General features: G+C 31.4%; 1 protein-coding gene across 1 annotated transcript in view; it reads left to right on the top strand.

Annotated features, from left to right (window-relative positions):
* Positions 1-23,491, top strand: part of LOC129233959 (seipin-like) — a gene marked incomplete at its 5' end in the record, with an annotated part of 29,339 nt that extends 5,848 nt beyond the window's left edge. Inside the window, 3 exons of the mRNA XM_054867871.1 lie at positions 687-784; positions 4,307-4,518; positions 23,271-23,491. Of these exons, the coding sequence (XP_054723846.1) occupies positions 687-784; positions 4,307-4,518; positions 23,271-23,491 (531 nt within the window). The remainder of the gene's footprint in view (positions 1-686; positions 785-4,306; positions 4,519-23,270) is intronic.
* Positions 23,492-23,972: the final 481 nt, after the last annotated feature.

Raw genomic sequence — 23,972 nt, 5'->3', positions numbered from 1 at the left:
GTGTTCTTAGCTAGTTTGCATCTTTGGATGACATTCATTAACGAAGATATTAATTAAAAACCTCTAAAAAGGTTTTTTGCCATTTTTGCAGGTGAAAACCTAGTTAAAAATTTTTAAATTTAATTCCAAAATTAAGAGAATTTTTTTCCGCGCCTGATAGAATGTGTTTGGAACTTCCATGTTTCATAGAATTCGAATTATAACGTTTTTTAAAGCAGATTCTAATAAGGGCCAAGCCTTTATTCACTTGATTGATATCCGAATTCATTGTTGGCCGACAAGGAAATAAAACGCAATGATTTAAAATTTTTATCTGTTACCAGTTTCTGTTTAATAGCAAATAAAATACCTGTCATTGATTTTTAATAATATAAGGCTTTTAAAATGGTTTTCAATTTTCCCTCTTGATTCTACAGTTGCGACTCAGTCGGGGTTTTTTAAAAAATTTTAATTTCATTGTTGCTTGTAGGAACCGATGATCAAGTGTTTTTATTACATGTAGCAGGCTTGATGAAGGAACAATGCTAACTTCAAAAATTTCACTTACCTTACAAGTATTTCATCTTGGCGACCTTCGGATTATGGGGGTTTTTATGTATTGGTATTGAAATGACACTGGTCTATTTTATGTGGCTTCAAGATGTGATGTACTTTTATTCCTGAAGTAATATTTAATCTTTTCTCAGCACAAACCCGCACACTTTGCTTACATCGAGATACAAGGGAAGACGACGGAAATTTATTCTGCTTCGCTGAGGATTCATGCTCGCTTTACCGGGCTGAGGTATTTATGAATTAATTAACCTTTTCTGATAACAAAGCTCCCATTAGCGATTGCAATATCATTATATTGGACACTAATATTTCATGCTTTTTGCAATTTCGTAAAACCGGTATTTGATAAGAAAAATATACCCATACTTTCGGTAATATAGCTGCAAATAGAAAAAAAAAAGGGGTTTTAATTTAGTTATTTTAAACATGTATTTTTCTGATTGGACAGTTTCAAAATCCATCATTTAATGAAATTAATTGAGTAAGAGTTTCTATATATAAAGAATGCAAAAAAATATTTTCACTACTACGAGGTGTGATCCATCACATTTCCATGAAAAAAAGAAAACTTTTTTATGTGATACTATATTGTTTATTTGGTATACATTTTGTTCTTTTATTCTAATGATTCATTTTTGTCTCTTTTTCATTTTTAGTGTTATAAGTTATTATACTGCTTTCATTTGTAATATTTTATTACATCATGTGTCCCTTCATTTTTTGTTCTTTATTCATAATAAAATTGCTTATATTTTCATGGTTTATGCATTTTTTTGTATTATAAAATATGACTATAAAACAAGTAGGGTAACTGCACAAGGGCCGCTCCATAATGGGGGGAGGGGGGTAAGTGGGGGCTCAAGTCCCTCCCCCCTTTAGAATTAGAACTTTCTTGCTTTTAGTACTTTTTCTTCGCAAAAATGTGAAAACATTTCTTCTCCAATAATTAATGAATAAGTTATTACAAATGTCAAATTTTAAAAACTCTAATCTATACTGAAATCAGTTTCTAGGGGGAAAGAACTCTCACTCAAGAAGAAAAGATAAATATTTTTCTGCAAATAAATATTTTTTAGGGTTTTCAATTCGGTTATTTTAAACATGTATTTTTCCAATGAGACAGTTTCAAAATCTACCATGTGATGTAATAAGAAGGTAAAATTGAGTAAAAGTTTCTAAAGAATGCAAAAAGATATTTTCACCACTAGGGAGATGTAACCAATCACATTTTCATGAAAAGAAAGAAAGCTTTTTTAAGTGATATCATTTGTTTATTTATTTTTTGTTATAATGGTATAAGGTAAACACACCAGTAGTGGCCAGTGCTTTAGTAGTGGACGACACTTTAAGGTTTATATTTGAAAAAAAAAAATTCCTGGTTTCCCAATGAATTCAATTGATGCACTTTTGAATCCATTGGGAGACATGGAAAAAACTTTTTAAAGTAGTTAAAATGTGTTTTCATTATTTCAAATATATATAGGTGAAAAATAAATTTGTTTGGGCAGCATGCTAATATCGAACACGTGCGTTGCCAAAAATGACTCGCCATGTTTGAGAATTCAACCCTTTTCCATCCTGTTAATATTTCATTTCTTTTGAAAGTTGCAAGCTATTTTCGCATCTTCTATCTCAATTCAATATTTATTGTAGTATTTTCTCTATTTTACCCCTTTATTTTTTTTGTTATTAAATAAATGGTAGTTTTTAACTGTCTCAATAATTCACTTTTAATGCATTTTATAACATCTTGATTTATGTATGCAACTCAAACTGCCTGTTCCTTTTGTGGTAATTTTTTATGTACACATGAAGTTCAGCTTTTTAAAATAGCACTTTCATACATGGGCGCACATATGCAAAATTGTAAGGGGGGGGGGGTTCAGATATTTTAACGATGGTTTAGCAGGATAATTTCCCCATGGAAACCGATTTCAGGACAGATTAGAATCATTAAAATTGGCATTTTTAATAACTTATTCATTAATGGCTAGAGAGGAGATGTTTTTACATTTTTTCAAAGAAAAAAGTACCAAAAGCAAGAAGTTCTAATTTCCAAAGGGGGGGGCTCGTGTTATGTACAGAATATCAAACGCCATTAGCGAAGATACCTGACATATTCTAATACTGTCTAACTCTAAGCGGAATGAATATGACACATTATAAGGAAAGATACTTCTGCTATAAAAAGCTTTTATTTAAAAATCTAAAATAGTTGGTAAGTTAAAGAAATTACAGTGTACGTTTCAAAACAGGATGGATGAACATTTACCTGTAAGGTGAATATTCTAAATATCACACACTATTCGGACATGAGGAAAAAGAGCATCATGCTAAAAGACAGCCACACACCAAATACCACACAAACCCTCTGTGATCTTACTTCTTATATCCCACAGAAAACATAAAGTTGATGCCCACTCGTGGCGCTATCTACCGGACTGTGAGACAAACAATGAAAAAATTGATACGTATATATTTATGATGACAATAGAGCAGGGTTGGCAAAAACCCGGGTTTTTTTTAAAAAGCCCATGGACCCAGGGTTTTTTTAAATAAAACCCAAAAAAAACCCAACTAAAGCTGGGTTTTTTAAAAGAAATGTGCGTTTTTTTTTTGTCTTTTTTTTAGGGAAAGTGTGGGGTACTTGTAGCATATTGTAGCGTAAGTATATTGACAAAGCGCAAAAATTGTCTTGGGGTAAAAAAAGCTGGAAAACAGTTAAAATTCAGCGTTTTCTGAAAAAAAGTATAAAATATGACAAAACCGAAGAAAGTTTCAGATTTTTTAGTTTCTATTTTTACCAACAGTTAAGGCAAATTTACTTCTTGAGTGATAAAATCTATTGTTCATTTGTTTGTTTTTAATTACTTTTTTTTTTTGCATTTTACTTTATTGTATTTTATTTTGTTATGCAGAACTACTGTAAGACCTCAAGTAGTTTAAATCCCTTTTTACTGAATTCCAGTTTAATCAAGACATTTCTTTGAACTTTATGTTGCCTGTTTTTCTATTTCTGTGTACAGAGTAAGAAATATTAAACTTTTTCGTAAGATATTGAAAATACTGTACATCCTATTGTGTTTTCTGTCTGACCGTTTGAGAAACCTGTTAATTTCTAAAAAATATACCTTGTTTATTTGAGATTTGTGACGTGTTGGTTTGCAGAAAATTATTAACATGAAAGCCTTTTGCTAGAGTAGTTTCCTCTGTACAATCTACAAATATTGAGAAAATCAGACGTGACAGGACTTAGTCAAGATAATTTGAGTTATTTTTCAGTTAAAGAAAAAGTTAAATATATTTATTCAAAACCTTTGAAGTATTTTTTTAAATGCCGTCAAGAGTTAAGAAATGCTATTTAAGTTCAAAATTCATTTTTTATGTCCATTGTCTGTGGTGAAGAACAAATAAAAAATAAATTTAAATTGTGAAAGTATTTAAAATAATCGATTTTTTTTTTTCTAAAAACTTCTCAAAATTTTTAAAAAACCCAAAAGTGGGCTAAATAATGGGTTTTTTTAAATGGGTTTTTTCAAAAAAACCCATTGGGTCCAACCCAATTAGGTCCAATCCGGCCAACCCTGCAATAGAGGGTTGTTTAAATGGCAAGACCAATTATGTCTGAATATATTATACAGCAACTCGAGCCCCCCCCTTGCCCCCCTATATGGGCGCCCTTGCTTTCATACCCTATCGACCCAAGTAAATGAGAACTGTGGCAGTGATACGTTTTGACTTCTTCGCCCAGGTACCTGATGTACTACTGGCCCGTGCTCTCTGCCCTGGTGGGCATCGGGACCAACTTCTTCCTGCTGGTCCTGGTCATCGCACTGATCTGGGCCAGGCAGATCGCCAACGGCAACTCGATCAGACACTCTAATGTGGACCCCAGGGAACAGCAGAAGTTCACCGAAGAGATCAGGAGGGCCATGCAGAGGAAGTACTCTCAGAAGCATACGGGTGAGATTGATTTATTTTTTCCATCCATGCAGTAGGACCTCATTCATCCAGGATCCGGGCCGTACGACCCAATGAAAGAACTGAGGTTCATAAGCTACCTATACGCAGAAAAAAAACTGTATTCTTAATGCATGAGAGAAAAATACAAAATACGGCCCACAGCAAAGCATTACACTGCCGTGCTAAGCACAGATGTGGTATCTGCACATTTTATCAAAATTGAGTTATTGTCACCAGGTGGTCGTTAGTAATTTAATTTACCTAAATGTCAAGTATTTTGCCGATTTGTGAACGCGAAATATTAAAAAAAGCTTTAAGAAAAAAGTCGTAACTGCTCAGTTTGCTAAGGCAATTTGAAAGTAAGTGACAAATACTAAGCCTTTAAAGTGGTATCTGCGCAGTTACCACTTTTTTCCTTAGTATTTTTTGTAGATACGACTTTTATACCTTAGTAAAGCAGCATATTTAATAATGTAGCAGTTTATTGTAACACAGAGTATTAAAATTAGTTTACCCGTTGAATAGTTGACACAGGTTGATAATAAAAACTAATACAACTTTGCATAATTGTTAAAGTAAATATTCAGCTTTTTCTATTTAAATGTTTATTTAAAATGCAAATTCTAAAAATGAAATGCATGTAAAATGTTCATATCTAATTCTTTCATGCAAAAAAAAAAATGCATTTCACTCTACGGCCAGTAATATTTTTATTTTAGTATCGTCTGCTGTCAAAATTATCTTCATGCTCGGTAAAAATGAATCTAGAAAATAAAACATTATAAAAAAACACATTCTGTGAATATAAAAAACAGAAAATTGTTATGGATTACAGTTTTAACTGTCCGGAGTTTTGAAAATAGTATCTTTTAGAAGGTAGAATCTGTTAGATTTGTATTAACAAAATAGAGCGAAACAGCCAAGTCCAAAGAAAGCAGATGTTTTCAGTATTATTTAATGATACATTGAGCACGTTTTTCTAAGCTACTTTTGTCGTATCTGTGCAGATACCCCTAAAAATTCCTAGTCATTGTCACTTACGGTGAAAATAGCTTAGCATATGAAAAGGTTTTGAAAAGAAAATTTGTCGTAACTACATTTATTAAATTTAAATTAAGATTTTTACAAAAATACTCTCTCACGGTTTTTAGATAAGTTATTTACGAAACAACTACCGTAAGTTGAGCATTTAATTAAGTCATAAATCAAAGAAACGGGTTGTAAAACTTTAATCGTCCATTTCTCATTTTGAGCTCTACTGCAGATACCACATCTGTGCTTAGCACGGCAGTACAGTAAATTTCCGATCATCCGTGGAATTGGGTGGCACGCAGAGTCGGCTTTCTGCCGGCAGAAACTAGTTTTTGCCGTGCCAGTGGCAGAAACTGGTTATAGCCGGCAAAAAAAGGCAGAAACTGGCAAACACTTAAATGTGTCTTTAATAACTCAAGTAATTAGTAAATGATATTTGTTTAAGTAAACTAAAAAATCAAACATTTCATCATTTTAAAAAATAAAATCCAATGCTAGTGCCCTTGATTTAGTTCGGAAAGGGAATTTTTCAATTGCAGAGGCTCGTAGTATTTGGATTAATTTAACACGGGATAAAAAATCATACGGAGGTGCTTAGGAAAGAGGAATGACATACGGAATTAAACAGGCATTACTGATTGTAATTTGCTCTCTTATATGCTTCCTCTAAATTGTTTGTGATTGAAATTATCATGCCATGTGCTTCAAGGAGAAAGTGCCGGAATTTTACTTGCCTAGAATTTTGTACCTAATGTCACACAAATTGGCCCCATTTCTCAAAACTTATTTTTCTAGTCAAATTTTTACCACAACCCCAGTTACTACATGGTGGACCAGTTATGCAACAGATGAAAGTTTCACGAACAATTGCTTGCTCCTTGATGCATTGTCTGCTAGCTCTTCTGTTTAAAGAATATTCTAAAGTTTCTTATTTGTGCATATTAAATTAAGAACCTGTTTAGATTTTTGAAACCACCTTTTCGAAGAGGCAATTGCAGGCTCCCAACAATGTAACATTTGATTTTGAATTGTGATAATTTTGTAATAAAATTACAGTGCTTTGGTTAACAATTAATTATTTTTTCCCTGCATTTTCTGTTGTATATCAAGAATTAATTTTTCATTGTGTGAGTTTTTGCCAGTTTCTGCCGCAAATGTGGCAGAAAGTGGTTTTTTGCCATGTCGGTTTTAACCGGTTTCTACCAGTGGTTTTAACCGCCTCGGCAGAAACTTGCCAACCCTGGATAAGCAAATTCTTAAATGATCTGCAAAATAAGTAAAAAATGCATGTGTGTTGTGTGCAATAACTTAACAAGATCAATAAAACTCACATACATTTAAATCAAAGCTAAAATGATAACAGTGCATGTAAAAAATGTCGGTGTAAGCTAAAAACGGATCCATCATTATTGCAGATGAAATTTATACGTACGCCAGCAAACAGATGAACTGAAACAGATCAAGATAGGTTATACAGATTAACAAAGTGCATAGGGGAGGGAATTTTTTCAAACAAGACATGTCTGGTCATTTGTTTATACTCAGAAGGTAGTGTAGGTCTAAAAAATCTTGTTTTAATTACTCGGATTCTGTTGACATTGGAAGGGAGGGGGGAAAAGAAATAGGAATGTCTAAAAATAGATGTTGAACTCCTAAAGTAAAAACGTGTGCATTTATCTACATTCAGTTAATCATCGCCAGTGGTTGGAAGTAGCGCGCTACAAGTAGCGACGCTACTGCAGTAGCTACATTTTTCAGTAGTTTGTAGTGTAGTGCACTACTTTTAAAAAAGAGTAGTGTAGCGAGTAGTTCGCTACAAAAAAAATAGTAGTTTGTAGCGATTTCTGAAAACTACTTTTTAATAAAGATTTTTTTTAAAGAAACAATTCGATTTTTTGACTCGTGCAAATCTTATGCGAGTACATCAACGGATGCAATGAGAAATAAGACTTATAAAAATACGAGATGACCTCTGGCATATCATTTTGACGCCATACGTTCTATCTGTTTGACGCCATTAGTTCGTTTGCAAATATTTTGCCAAAATTTGTATTGAATAGAGCTTGACTTAAAAAGAAATCCATACAACTCAACCAAAATAAAAAAAGTTGGTTGCATGACCAACTCGGATTTTCTTTAAATTTGGTACACAGATTGATGATATATATGATAGAGGCATGAAAAAGTCCAAATTTTTAGGTTCCTGCTCCACTTATTTTTTGAGATACGGGTCCTCGAAGTTTGTAAACCCGCTCAAAATACCAAGAAAGTGATGTCATTTAATTTTTTATTCTTAAAAATTCTACTCATCCAATATAGAAGTGTTTGGTATCTATGAAAATTAGTCACTCCAGGCATTCAGGAAAAAAATATTACTATGATTAAAATAAAAACTGTTAAGGTACAGTACTCTTAGAAGTTACTACCACAAAAATTTGATTTTGCCGATTTCGCTGAAATTGAGACATTGATTCCAAAAAAAGGGAAACAAAACCAATGGTTTGCTCACTTTCTTGTAGTCTACTGGTGTTCCCTATAAATAACTACACAATGAATTATTTGGGTTTCACACTCCTTCTTGGAAATATTTAAGCTGAAAGACAACCCTAAGTCAAAAAAACGCAATTTTGACCATTTTGGCAGCTGTTTTTCTCCTAAAGGGATTGCACTAGGAACTTTTTTTTTTTTTAAGTAAGCTACTGATATGTTAGCTATTCACAGGAAAAGAGTTTACTTTTGGTTATTATTTTCATAAAGAGATATCCGGCTGATAGCATATGCATGTTTTCCTCGTAATACCATGTGTTTGTGTTCGTCCCCTCAGACTTTACAATAATAGGAAAGAAAAATAATGCATTTATTAATTGTACTATATATAGAAGAATTCAAAAAAAGTAACATATTACTGCATTTAAAAATGTATTAGAAATTATTATAATGTTTTTTTTTAATATAATAATTATAAAGTACTAAATTTTTTTTTCAAATCAGTTTAAAAAAAGGAATTATAAATATTTATCTCTCAAGCAATATAAGTTGAATTTAGCATAATATTGAAAATTGATACAAACATAATTTTATTTAGTTGCAAGCATAAGTTCCTGTATTTTTTTTCTTCCCTGCAGCAGATGCGTTAATCTGATTAGGTATGTTTGCAGACACAACAGATACCGAAAGCTTAGATTTACTAATCGGAATAAATGTATGGTATTCTCTTTTAGCCTCGATTGTTGCGGCAAAAGCTAGTCTTTCAGAAAGCAATTCTCTTGTGTTTGCTACATGTTCTTCAGATGCGAAGAAAAATTTGATCATTTTAAAATTGCCTTAACAATAATACAGTCGACGCTCATTATAACGACCACACATTATAAAGACCGTCCCATTATAACGACCAGTGGTTAAAGTCCCAACTTTGTTCCTATAAACTCTATGTTAATTTGCTTTCGTTATAACGACCGTTCTGTACCGTCTAATCCAATACAGCGACCAAATCAGCGGACGCTATTTCTTGTGTTCTTTCCAATAAAACAAATTTGTAGCTTGGAGTGACATTATTGTTTACGGACATCTGCCTGAAGTTTTCAATGTCAAATCCAACTTTAAGAGGGGGGGGGGGGATTACCATTTACCACTGCTAGCACAGAAAAAATAATGGGAGGAAAAATCGAGAAATTTCCAGATTCCTAAGAAAAGGGAGTTGACAGACGTGTTGGTAGTTTGGTGTTTGAATTTAGTGGTTTTAAAGATTTGGGGTTCTCAAGGGACTTTTAAATGTTTCTTTGGAAAGCAAGAGAAACACAATTTATCACCTATATCTGAAACAGAAAATAATGTTTTGCAAACATCACGTCTGCTAAAAAGGCAGACCTCTGTTTCTGGTTTTATCTTCAGAAATTGTTGTAGTAGTTGTAGCAGATTTGAAAGTGTGTAACATTTTCCTCCCTATATTTTCTACTTTAAAACTTATTTAATATTCTGTCATAATATTTTGCACACGACTTTTCTAAAAATTCCTATCATAAAAAAAATTTGGGCATTTACTTGGGCATGCATGATGACGGTGTACATTTTTTAAATTTATACCTCTTATAACGACCACTCGTTATAAAGACCTTTTTTTCTGGGACAGAGATGGTCGTTATATCGAGCGTCGACTGTATATTTTATTCAAATACAAAAGTGACGACAAGCAACAGACTCTGGGCCCAGCTAGGCTAGTCTTTGTCCATTTATCAATCCCGAATGAAGGTTAAGAACCCTTCCTAAAACTGCTCACCCAGTTGTATCTAACAGCTGCTTCTAGTAAACTATACCAAATGCGTAAAGCACTGTTGATGTAGTAATTTTTAAGGCGCTACAGGAACTGAACGATGAACATTTTAACTAAAGTGAAATTTAAAATTTTACAAAAGTAGATCATGCTTTATTGTAGCATATTTCCTTCTAAAACCATAAGCCTTAAGAGTCTGAAATTAATAATTTATTTTTCTTTCTTTCCTTAATGCTTTACAAATTTTTCTTTATTTCCAAATCATATTTGTGCTTTCTGAAAAAGTAGCTTTTGCCGCTGCAATGGAGGGTACAGGAGAATACCATACATTTATTCCGATTAGTAAATCTGCTTTTGGTATCTGTTGTGACTGCAAACATATCCAATCAGATTAACGCATCTGCTGTAGAGGAGGAAAAAATACAGGAACTTAAGCTTGCAGCTAAATAAAATGATTCATGTATCAATTTTCAATATTATGCTAAATTCAACTTATACTGCTTGAGAGATAAATATTTATAATTCCTTTTTTTAAACTGGTTTTTAAAAAAAATATTTAGTACTTTATAATTATTATATTAAAAAAAAAAACATTATAATAATTTCTAATACATTTTTAACTGCAGTAATATGTTACTTTTTTTTGAATTTTTCTAGATATAGTACAATTAATAAATGCATTATTTTTCTTTTTTATTATTGTAAAGTCTGAGGGGACGAACACAAGCATATGGTAATACCAGGAAAACATGCATATGCTATCAGCGGGATATCTCTTTATGCAAATAATAACCAAAAGTAAACTCTTTTCCTGCGAATAGCTAACATATCAGTAGCTTACTTAAAAAAAAGAAATAGAAGCTCTCCCTTTAGGGAGAAAAACGGCTGCCAAAATGGTCAAAATTGCGTTTTTTTTTGACTTATGGGTTGTCTTTCATCTTAAATATTTCCAAGAAGGAGTGTGAAACCCAAATAATTTATTGTGTAGTTATTTATAGGGAACACCAGTAGACTAACAGAAAGTGAGAAAACCATTGGTTTTGTTTCCCTTTTTTTTTGAATCAATGTCTCAATTTCAGCGAAATCGGCAAAATCAAATTTTTGTGGTAGTAACTTCTAAGAGTACTCTGTACCTTAACCGTTTTCATTTTAAACATTGTAATATTTTTTTCCTGAATGCCTGGAGTGACTAATTTTCATAGATACCAAACACTTCTGTATTGGATGAGTAGAATTTTTAAGAAAAAAAAATTAAATGACATCACTTTTTTGGCATTTTGAGCGGGGGGGACAAACTTCGAGGACCCATATCTCAAAAAATAAGTGGAGCAGGAACCTAAAAATTTGGACTTTTTCATGCCTCTATATCATCAATATCTGTGTACCAAATTTAAAGAAAATCCGAGTCGGTCATGCAACCTCCATTGGTTGAGTTGGTATGGAATCACTCATATATGAATTAGCGATAACCGCCAATTTAGTAACTCCTTTGTTTTTTCTGACTGTCGGGAATGTCCCGTGGATGAAAGTTTTAAACTTCAAAAAGATCCAACACTGTAAAAACATTTATTTTCGCGAAAATGAAGATATCAATGATTTTGCGAATTGAAAATGTCGTTAATTTTATGTGAACAAACCTAAAGTTGAAAAGAAAAATAAATATATTTCGTGGAGCTCAAATTTTCAAGCTACTGTAAATGTTATACATGAGGATGATATTGAATTGCCCTTGCCGGCTTACAATGAATACGAGAATTACCGTGTTATGTAAGAGAAGAATAACGGACATTTTGGCATTGGGGGGGGGGGGGGGAATAAATAATAGATAATTCTTAGTAATATTCCATGTTCAAATGAGCTAATTTGTCAATCTAAACCTTTTTTCGTTCAATCCTCTTACCGTGTGTGTTTGCATTAGAGTGTCCGCCAAAAAAAGAAAATTGATTTTTCAAGTCGCACACCCTTTTATATTTTCCCGCTTACATCAAAACAATTATAAAAAAGTTTCATGTAATTTGAACAACTGCAACCAGTGCCAAATAAAAAAGAAAAAAAAAAATTAGAAACTCGAAATTTCTGTTGATAAAGCGTTGCCCCCCTATACCCCGCATGCACTACAAAAACATTTATTTAAATTAGAAAACATTAAGTATCCCCTACACTTGGCCTAAAATTATAACTTTCTTCAAAAAATTGTTTTTTTTTTTTCGATACATATTTTTTAAAATTTATGGTAAATTTTACGAAATTACCAAGCTGAAAAATATCAACAGTAAAGTAGGTAATTAGCGTTAAATAGAAATTTTTGCTCTCCTGCAATATTGAAGTCTTCCACATAGTACTCAAATATATGGATTTTTTCAAGGTTAAGTTGAATTTTTCATTTTAAATGTATTATTTTTTTGTTACTCATTTGAAAATGTTGATCTGAAAATGGGCTCGTTAATAATTTTTGAATTTGATTTTTTATTTAAATTCATGTGTAAATTTTTAAAAGATGAATAGGAAAAAAAATCAATTATTTGAAGAAAATTATAATTTTTAGGCCAAGTGTGGGGTATTCAAATGATTTTTAATTTGAATAAATATTTTTTGTGGTACATGTGGGGAGTAGGGTTTAGAGGCAACGTTTTATCAACAGGAACTTCGAATTTTTAAAAAGTTTTTTTTTTTGGAGGGGGGGGGGAGCTAGCATACAAGTACTGGTTTACACTTTCAGACGCAAGTTGGCACGGGTTGCCGTTATTCAACAAATTATATGAAACATATTTTCAAATTGTTTTGACATAACTGGAAAAATATAAGAGGGTATGACTTGAAAAATCGACTCATTTTTTGTGGGACACACTAAACCCACTTATTTTATTTTATTTCATTTTTTTTTATTTTTGTTTATTTACTTATTTTTTGAAAAGTAGCGAAGTAGCGACTAAATTTCAAAAGTAGTTTGTAGTTGCTACTTTTTTAAAAAAGTAGTTGTAGTTAACTACATTTGTAAGAAAGTAGCTGTAGTTGTAGTTCGCTACCAAAAAAATGTAGTTTTTCCAACCACTGATCATCGCCAATGTTACTCTTTTTTTTTGTGTGTGTGAAAGGTTGCAGATACTTAGGAGTTTACTGTATTACACTAACTCACCTTTTATTTATGCAGTATTGAACCCCACATCCAGAAAGCTTGAGACTGCGACTTTTCCATATTTTGGATAATGATTCGAAAAATAGTAAAAACTCTCCTGTTGTGCAGTGTTTTTCATGTTTTTCCTCGTTCGCCAAGTTTCGCAAATTTCTCGATCAATCTGAATGAAAGTCTACTTCATTATGCTTTTATGGTTGCTTTTTATTATTATGCCATGTGCCGATCGATGCCATAAATAACAGGGTTGGCAAAAACCCGTTTTTTTTTTTAAAAAGCCCATGGACCCAGGGTTTTTTTGGGTTTTTTTTAAATAAAACCCAAAAAAACCCAACTAAAGCTGGGTTTTTTAAAAGAAATGTGGGTTTTTTTTTGTCTTTTTTAGGGAAAATATGGGGGGTACTTGTAGTATATTGTAGCATAAGTATATAGACAAAGCGCAAAAATTGTCTTGGGGTAAAAAAAGCTTAAAAACTAGTTAAAATTCAGCGTTTTCTGAAGAAAAGTGTAAAAGATGACGAAACCCAAGAATGGTGAAGTTTCAGATTTTTTAGTTTCCATGATTACCAACAGTTAAGGCAAAGTTACTTCTTGAGTGATAAAATCTATTGTTCGTTTTTAATTAATTTTTTTTTTTTTTTTTTTTTTTTTTTTTGCGTTTTACTTGATTGTATTTCATTTTGTAATGCAAAACTACTGTAGAACCGCAAGTAGTTTAAATCCCTATTTACTGAATTCCAGCTTAATCAAGATATTTCTTTGAATTTTATGTTGCCTGTTTTTCTATTTCTGTGTACAGAGTAAGAAATATTAAACTAAACTTTTTCGTAAGATAATGAAAATACTGTACATCCTATTCTGTTTCCTGTTTGATCGTTTGTAAAACCCGTTAATTTCTAAAAAATATATCTTGTTTATTCGAGATTTGTGACGTGTTGGTTTGCAGAAAATAATTCTCATGAAAGCCTTTTAGCTAGAGTATAGTTTCCTCTGTACAATCTACAAATATTGAGAAAATCAGACGTGACAGGACTTAGTCAAGATAGTTTGATTATTTATTGACCAGTTAAAGAAAAAAGTTAAATATATGTTTTTATAATCTTTGAAGTATTTTTTTAATGCCATTAAGAGTTAAGAAATACTATTAAAGTTCAAAATTCATTTTTTCCGTCTCTTGTTTGTGGTGAAGAACTAATAAAAAAGAAGTTTAAATTGTAAAAGTATTTAAATTAAATTAATTTTTTAAAAAACTTCTCAGAAAATTTTAAAAAACCCAAAACTGGGCTAAATAATGGGTTTTTTTAAATGGGTTTTTTCAAAAAAAACCCATTGGGTCCAACCCAATTGGGTCCAATCCGGCCAACCCTGATAAATAAGTCATATTTATGCTAAAAATAGATTTGTGCATTTGTTCAATAGGCTTTGTATTGATATTTACGAGACGAGAAAAGAATAATCGTTAACCGAAAGTGAATGTTAAAAGATTGTTGCAAAAGGATAGCAAACTGCTAGTCGAATCAAAGAAACTTAAAAATTTGCTGGACTGAAGGTACTGTGCTTTCTGTAGGTAATAGGACAATATTAAAATTAATATACATTTAAAAATGAAAAAAAAAAAATGGACAAAGTATTGGATTTCGAAATTCGGGTTTCGTGCTGAAGCTTTAGATTAGAGGGCGACCATTTCATTAAAAATATCTACTAGATACTCAAATCTTATTCACCAAAAGTGGTGACCATATGTTTCCGTATTTGTTACAAGTTATATCGTTTATTGTGCCCATGGCTCAAAAATTATATTTCCCGACATGCATGTAAAAATTCCGATTGGGCATGAATCTTTTACCTTTACATGCCTGGCTGGCATGTAATTATTATACTTTTTTGATTCAGTATTGACAGAGGTAGAAGTAGTCCTATATATCCTATATTTTCAAAAAATAGCATCAAAAGTGTCCTGTATTTCCTATATTTTTGCCAATTGTCCTATATGTCCTATATTCCCATAGTTTGTTATAATGATTTATAGAAAACGACTATTGAAAAGCCTTTAGGTTACTTGATTTGCACTTTATCTCACAAGTTGACAAAAGATAATTCAAGACTGCTTAAAAACGAGATACATAAGTAATTTTTTTTTTTTTTTGAAATGTTTGCTGGCACCCGTCTGTTTAAATTTTGTTGTAAGTGTAAAGTATTTTTGACAAAATTTAAAAATTGTTTTAAGAGAAAGCTTCAGTTATCCATATTTTATGACAAGCTCTCCAAAGTTTTAATAATGCACTTTGTTAATGAATCTTCACTAAAATGCGGTGAAGATTCAGCCATTATTAATACAAAAAAAAAGATCTATTTAAAATATTTAAATGTAGGTAATTATGCAAAAAAAAAAAAAAAAAGACAGAGAGAGATTAATATAAAAATGTTTGAGGAATGGGGATTTGATGTACTTGGCAAAAGAGGAAATGCAGAAAAATGTTAGGAAAAAGCTTTTCCAAAATATAAATAATCAATGATTGTAAATAGTTGTATTAAATGTAAATAGATTTCAGATTGTTTAAATTTGTTTTAAAATATTTTTTGTATATAAGTAAACTTATTTTCTTATTGCATTATTCTTTCAAGAACAGGAAACTCATTCTAAGTATCATTTTTATTTGGGTTTTTAAACTGTATGCAGTATGATTCATCGAAATCATTGATAATAATTGGTGCAGAAATAATTAGAAAAATAAACTATGTATTGTTTATTTTTTCACATCATAATCATTCATAAAACATGTCCTATATTTATCCTATAATTTTTTGTGGTAAATGTCCTATATATTACAAGTCGATCACTTCTACCCCTGTATTGATAATCTCAATGACTTATGTACTATTTATTTAAACTTTTTTTAATGTTTTAGATTGAAATATCAGATATAAAACTGTTAAATTAATTTTTTGTTGAATTAATGCTAAACGACCAAATTCAAATATTTTTATTATTATGCAATTTAAAAAAAACTAGGCATGTAAAAAACTTTATTCGGGCATGTATTATTAATTTTTTTTTTTGGACAAACTTGCCCGACAGGGCGTGTAAAATTTTAAAGATTTTTCTAGCCCATATTGTGCCACAATAACACTCTCACTATTATTTATTTATTTTTTGCTGAATATATTTTTTTTAAAAAGTGACTTCTCTCACTCTAACATTCAGTTAGATTCCTAAATTTAAATTCTTATTTTTAGCACTGCTTGAAATACTTTTTTGCTATTATTTCTTAATAGTTTGATTCTCCTGAATTGTTTATTTGTATTTCAGTGGAACGACCATTCATTTTTTTTAAAAAGATAATTTGTTAGTTTGTTTTTGTCACTTAAAAAAAATCTATTATTATTTTAGGAAGTTTTTACCAGGTCTATTTTTGTTTTTATTTTACATTTGTTAGAAAGTCATCATTGAATTCTTTTATAGAATTGAAAGGAGAAAAAGTTCTCTCACGTCAGAGGTCGAAGAGCGAGAGCAGGATGAAAAGTGAAAAAATAGAAAATCTTCCGATGTACCGAGGTAAAATTTTTTTTATTCTAGTTCTTGTCAAATGAATGTTTTTTTTTTTTTTTTCTGTGTAGAAGAACCTGATAGTTAAGGGTCATTCTCCAGAAAATGTAACTTTTAAACACAACTATTTTGCAATTTCAAAACCCTTTGTTTTCTTTTTCATTCTTATATGAAAGTGTTACAGGGTTTAAGCTGAGTTTAAAACTTCTTCTGCAAAAAAGCTAAAGTTGGAAAAAAAAAGTTTAGCAAAATGCTAAAACATCGACATTTAATGAAGCCCAAAAATTCATTTATTAGGAGGTCAGATTGCAAATAAAGACATTTCTACTGGCTGTTGAACTTAATAGTAATTGAAACATTTTCTGAACTAAGAATTGTAATATGATTAAGTTGAGAATCGCCGTTCTTGTTTAATAATCTCTCGGATCATGCTTCATGCATAGTTTTGTTTTTTTTTTAATTCTTTATTCCTGTACTTTTTTATTTGAGCAAAAAAGCGAAAACGCCTTGTTTAATTTTCACAATTTAAATAGGTTTTTCGCATTTTGCGAAAAATGCGACCGTAGCGCAAACTCTGAAGTGTTACCTACTAGAAGTCACCATAAGCAATGGCCCAGCTAAGTTCCAATTATTTTACTCATAAATTTAAAAAAAAAAAAAAAAAACTTTGTTCACAGAATTTTTTTTTTTTTTTAAATATTTAAATATCAAGGCCAATTTAATATCAAAGTACTAATTTTATTAGTTGTGCAAACAATCGGCTATTTTAATGATTAGTGGGAATATAATGTAAGCTCTCTTAATTAAAGTATGGCTTAGTTAGTAGTTTCAAATGTGTGTTAAACAAATAGTATTTAGTAAATTTTTTAGGATGTACTGGCAATTTATAATTTTGGTAGAATGCCTATTATTGATATATTTCCCCTCCTTCGTTTAGTTCCACCTCAGAAATAATGACATTGTTAAGGTCTGTCACGAAGGTGAGTATCTTTCCATTAATATAGGCCTAATAGATACATTTTTTGGGGAATTTTTTTTCCCCCCTTCTTTGCTACAATCTGCACAGGTCAAGCATATGAAAGCATGTTCACTTATTTTTTTTTTTTACATTAATTTACATCCCTGAAATTCCAGTTCACGGAGGTGAGAAGTCAGAATAACCAAACTAAGTTTTTAAACCAAAATCTATCTTCTTGTTTTTCGGCAAAAATCTCACAACTTCCAACTATGGCTGAAAATAAACAAGGGGGCTATCTTGTATCATGGAAAGTAAAATTTGATGTCATTGCTGCCATGTGTTAATGAGGAATGGCGTTTTGTGTTTAGGTAACGGAGGTGAGAATTATTGTGTGACATGACTCCTTGTCCTTCTAAAACAAACTAAAACACGATATTAAAAAATTAAATATATTTAAACAATTAGTATATGAGACACTTGTGAAAGGAATAATTAGTAGATAAGTATATGCTTTTAATTAAACAAGTTATTAAGCAACATAAAGAGTCATACCGGGTGTGTGACATGCCACGGAGGTGAGAATTCACATGTTGTGAACCAAAAATATCCTAAAATAAAAATTATTATTAAAAAAATGTTGACAGTTTTAAATATATATATTTTCGATGAAATTGAAAATCATTGTTAAATGATTTTTTCCTTAAAATTTTTACTGTAAAAGGCGTGTGACAGAAAAGTTAACACTTTTTGGAGAATGACCCTTAAGTGTTTCAAGCAAATATCTCTCAGCATTCTAGGATGGATCATTTTTTCCGTCAAGTACGGATGTAACAAAGTAATAGTGTTTTCATATCATTTATAGGTACACTTGCCAGACATCCCGGTTTTCAGATAAAATCCTACTTAACGTCATGTTAAAATTTCGTAATAGGCAAATTTTTGATGGTGATTTTATCCAATTTTAACCACAGTTTTTACCATTGTGTAAAAAACCCCTTCTTGACATAAATGTTAAAAACCTAATTTATATCTAAAATCTGTCTGAAACTATGATATTGGCAACAAAATTACCTTAACAAGTGATCCTTAGTTTTTTAAATTTTGATTTTGTGCAGCAAAGTAAATTTTTTAACTGTTTTAGATTTTAAATTGATGTGCTAGAAAAAATTCCAAACATTATTTTGATTCAACAAGTTGTTGGTGTGTTGAATATAAGGCAGGGTTCAAAAATATCCGATATTTTGATATATATCGGATATTTTGATATCTTTTCAATATTTTCAACCAGCACAAATTAAGGTCTTCAAAATAGTAAATACATCCTCAAATCACTCTTTATTTTCTTGGATTGTTATTACAATACGTAGACTTAAAAATTAAGGTTTCTTTTATTATTTTTATATTTAATTTAATATTTAATTTTTATCAATTTTAATGGAGTTAATTTAGCAGTAGCTGCTTTACTCATTTTTCTTCTGTTAGCTACTTTTACACAGTTATATGACTCGGAAGCAAAAAATATGCATTCTTCGGTCAGAGTCATAACACGTTTTCTTTTTTTTTTCTGACCAATGTTTCATATTTAATTAGGCACTTTTAATGTCAATAAAACTAACATTACTAATAATTTTGTGAATATAAAATAAAAAAGGACTACTATACTACTTTGTTACGTTAATAATGTATTAATGCGTCATAAAAATATAGTACACAGCTTTTTGGTTAATAATGAATGAACAATGATTAATTTCATTTTTACATTGAAAATACTGTAGTTGAAGAAATAAATATCGAAAATATCAAAATATCATGACATTTTCAAAATATATATCGGATATTGATCATTATATATATCGGTGAACCCTGATGAAAGGGCTATTATTAAAAATAGCAATATATTTAAAAAATAAATAAATAAAATAGACATCTGTAGTGAACATTTACATGTTAAATTTAGTCCCATTCTGAATCTTTTTTCCCTCAAGCATGCTGTAACAAAATACAAGTTTTGATTTTTTTTTGTACTGATTTCTAAGTTTGGAAATCTAAATCTAAAGCTGGAAAAAATGTTCTCAATTGATACTGAAATATATGAGCTATGTTGGTTTTTCTACCATACTATAGCTGTTAAAACCTTAAATGAGTTTGATTGTTGCAAGCAGATATTAGCTTATTTATGAACAAAGAATAATTATATTAGTTTACAGAAAAAGTTGATTGCAAAAGAAATACAAATAGTGTTGTCTAACATATTTAGATAATGTATAAAAATTAATCGTTGAGTACTGATCAACTTAGCTTTACTCAAAAGAAATGAGCTGTTGTGTGCATCACATGACTTCCTTTTACTCCAATTTAATGTCATTTCCCCATTATTGGCATTTTTAATGTGATTCAATAGTTTACTCTCTAAATATCTCCAACAGTGGCCAAATTAAAAGCAGATTTAAAACATCAAAATTAACAATGATTCCCCCCAAAAAAGGGGGCATACACCCTTTTAGAAACATCTGAATGCAACCTAAAGTGGAGGTGCCTAACTAGACTCCACTAGGAGTCTACGTACCAAATTTCAACTTTCTAGGACATACCATTCTTAGGCACTTATCCACGTTTGGTCAAGTCGGAAAAAAAACTCGACATTCATTTGGAGGTGAGTAAAATGGAAATTAAGGTTGATTTTCGTGTGAAATTTTTTTCTCGGATACAATACTTCCTTTTTTGTAAAAGGAAGTAAAAAGACATTAAATAAATCCTGACTCAGAAATTTTTTGGTTAATAAAATTACTTTTAACCAATTGCTTTAGTTATTAAAAAATTGAAACAGAACTACTTTGAAAACTGGAAAATCAATATTAGTATCCCTACTTATTTTTGGTTCATCCCTAGTTTGGCTGACATTTAAAATCCCCCCCCCCCTCAAATATATCAAAAAGTAAGATTGAAACTGAAAAACAGAGGGGAAGGAAATATCGTGTCTGCAAATCTGGGGGGATAGCCTATTTTTACAGCATAACAAATTAACTTAAAGGAATATTTATAAACTAATTTTAATTAAATTTATTTATTTATTGTTTAATTAATCTGATTGATATGATGTGTAAATTATAGTTCGCTAGTTTTTCAGCATAAGGAAATCTTATGTGCTTATAAGAAATGGCAAAAATGACTGAATTTGACAATGTCATTATTTGACAAGTTTTTTGAGTTTTGGTCAGGTTTTTGACACGTCATGTCAAAACCTAACCCTGTGGATAACCACATAAGTCTTAAAATAATTAACTGTGAAGGACAATAACAACAAATGAAGGTATTTTTTTACAAACACTATTATACATAAAACAAATAGTTTAGAAAGTGCGTAAAACTGAATGAAATATTAAAGAATAACCCTCACAGCTGATATTCACATGTCACTATTTTATAATGAATAGTTAAATTCAAGAGTTTTAAATTGCAATGCGCAAAACATTCGAGTAAAAATCCCCCCCCCCCCTCCCAACCACAAATTCGTAATAAATACAAAGAATTTTCAATCCGTATCAAATGTCACATCATTATTTACCCCTTCCTTAGGCACTCTTTTCACATCACCTGCTTTGCAGCTACTCTTTGTTTTTTTTAATGTTTTTAATATTATTTATTTATTTATTTTTTTTTTTATTTTTTTTTTTTTTTTTTTTTTTTGAAGAAAGAATAGAAATGTAGCAGAAATAAATGTGTTTGATTCCTCTGCAGCCTCCACTTAACTCTCTTCAATGAAAAAGAAAAAGCTTCTTAATGTTTTTTCTTTATTTCTTGAAGAAAATCAGAATCATTTTCTAAGGTTATGTTACGATACCCTCACCCTAGCTTTTGATGACATCCTTTTTTTTTTGCCAGTTATTGTGTTCCTTGTAACTATGATTGCATCGTACAATTTACAACCCACTCTTTAAGCTATTAATTTTTGATGCGACAAAGAAAACACTTTTTTTCAAGCATTTACTATAAAATCAAGTAGTAATCAATCAGACGGTTGAATTAGTTTAGTTACAAGAAATTGTTCAATTGTTTGTCTCAATTGTTGTAAAATGTACATTTTAAGTCAATCGTCTGGTTTTATCATCTTTTTTTTTTAAATTGATTACTCATAATTATTGATTAAGTAGTTATATCTATGTATGATTTTATTTATTTTTTGTGACTCAATCAAGGTACTTTTTAACCTCAGAGAATTCCACTTTACCCCTTCGAGGTTAATTATCCCCCACTACCCCAAGTTTCTGGAATTGCTGAACTATTGTCTAAAAATACTTACTTGCTTAGAGCCCAGCAATGGAGAACGAAAAGTTACTGCAGCATACTTGCCAACTCTACTGTTTTTAACGGGAGACTCCCGTTTTTTGCTTCCATCTCCCGATTTCCCGTTTTTTACGATTTTCTCCCTTTTTTGCAGTTTTTTCAGTCAATCATCAAAATGTTTCACTTTCTTCTCAATAGATGGCGCCCTCTTTCTAGTCTACCAATGTCAGGGAATAAGAATTTTTCCAATTAATCACTTATTGAGTAAAAATTAATTTTGTAGAAATTAATTTTTTCACAGTTCATGTTCAACAAAGCACGTGCTTTGCCGAAAATGGCAGCAGATTTCAATCCTTTTGCATCTTGAAATTATTTCAATTATTTTGAATGTTTGAAGTTATTTTAAAATGTGCTACCCTATACCTATTTATTTTATATTGTATTTTCATTATATATTTCCTTTTTTTTTTCGGATTTTAGTAATTAAAATTTTGTAGCTACTTTTCTGGTAGTGACTGAAGAATGTTCGAAACTTAAAGCAAATTCACTCCTTATTATTCAGCTTTTCCTTTGCAGTATATTTTTCTTGCTGCTACCAGTTTGCTTACATCTGCAAAAAATCCCCATGTCACTTTAAATTTAGTATTCATGTTATTTAGAAGCATAATTTAATAATTCTGTAGCGAGGATATGTCTGATGAATCACCTTTATACGGTAAAGTGGGGCTACTTGGACCCGAAATTTTATACTTTTTGCGAGTTTTACACTGAATGCTTTGTTAAACCCATAATGTGAACTGATAACCTTGTTTTCGCCACTTTTCAGACGTTCTGCTACCACCTGAAGCCGTTTTTGAACAACAATTTCAACTCTTTATATTTTTTTTTCTATTTTTAAAAATTGGGTTCAAGTAGCCCCGCACTGGGGCTACTTGGTCCCACTCAGCAAATCCGTTAGAAAAAGCTGTAAAACAGGTGGTGGTATCAAGAAAGAACAATGATTTTGAAAAATAAACTCAAAACGTACATTCTAGTGAGCAAACTATTTATATAAATTGCAAATTATTTATATAAATTAACTAGCATTCCCGTACCCGGCATTGCTCGGGTAATGGAATTAGCAGGGGTTAACAGTGCTTGGTGCACCTAGTTTCGAAAATCCCCTATAATAATTACTTATTACCTATAACTTTTTCTAATTTGAGGAGGATCCCGTGGCCCCTGAACTCCTTACATATATGCCTTTGTCCTTAACCGATCTTTAACTGTTATTAACGATCCTTTTAAAGTATTGATTATCTTTGCATTTATATATATATATATATATATATATATATGTATAATCGCTTGGAATTTTTCCCTTTTCTTCTTTTTTTTTTCTTTCTCTTCTCTCTTCTTTTTCTCTTTTTTTTTTGAGACTAACTTTTCGGGGGGGGGGGGGTTTGTCCCCAAAACCCCCCCCCCCCCCTTAGCTACGCCCCTGGGTATGCCACAGAACGCAAACTTATTTTGATGAATTTCTTTGCAGAGAAGCTGCGCACTTCCATCTCCGAGGAGGAGTTCGAAGATGCGGTCCTGGTCCCCGACGACGGGGAGGGGGAGCTCTCCCGGAGCCTGAGGAGGAAGACCGAAGAGATCTTTGGGGAGAGCCCCCCCATCGGCCAGCGGATCGTGGAGCTGGAGGAGGGGGACACCTCCCCCCTCCTCAGGAGGAGGAAGACTCTGGAGCAGTGCGAGACGGAACTGTGATCTGTATTCGGCGACTCCGTTCAGCTATCGTATCGATGAGTTCATCGGTGGATCTTTTCGATTCAGTGACTCTGTTCTCCAATCACTATTGTATCAATGTATTCATCGGTGGATCTTTTCGATTGACTGATTCTGTTCTCCAACTGCTATCGTATCAATGAATCATTTGGACTCGGTGGTTCTGTTCAGCAATAACTATTGTATCGATGAATTCATCGATGGATCTTTTCGATTCAGTGACTCTGTTCTCCAACCACTATTGTATCAATAGGTCACTCTGATTCAGTGACTCTGTTCACCAATCACTATTGTATCAATGTATTCATCGATGGATCTTTTCTATTCAGTGACTCTGTTCTCCAACCACTATCGCATCGATGAATCATTTGGACTCGGTGAATCTGTTTACCAGTCACTGTGGTGTTGATGAATCGCTCTGATTCAGTGACTCCGTTCAGCAATAACTATTGCATCGATGTAT

The sequence above is a fragment of the Uloborus diversus genome, unplaced genomic scaffold (genome assembly GCF_026930045.1).
Source record: "Uloborus diversus isolate 005 unplaced genomic scaffold, Udiv.v.3.1 scaffold_831, whole genome shotgun sequence".
Classification (NCBI taxonomy): Eukaryota; Metazoa; Arthropoda; class Arachnida; order Araneae; family Uloboridae; genus Uloborus; species Uloborus diversus.
Note: the sequence above shows the minus strand (reverse complement) of the source record. Positions and strands in the feature narration are given on the sequence as shown.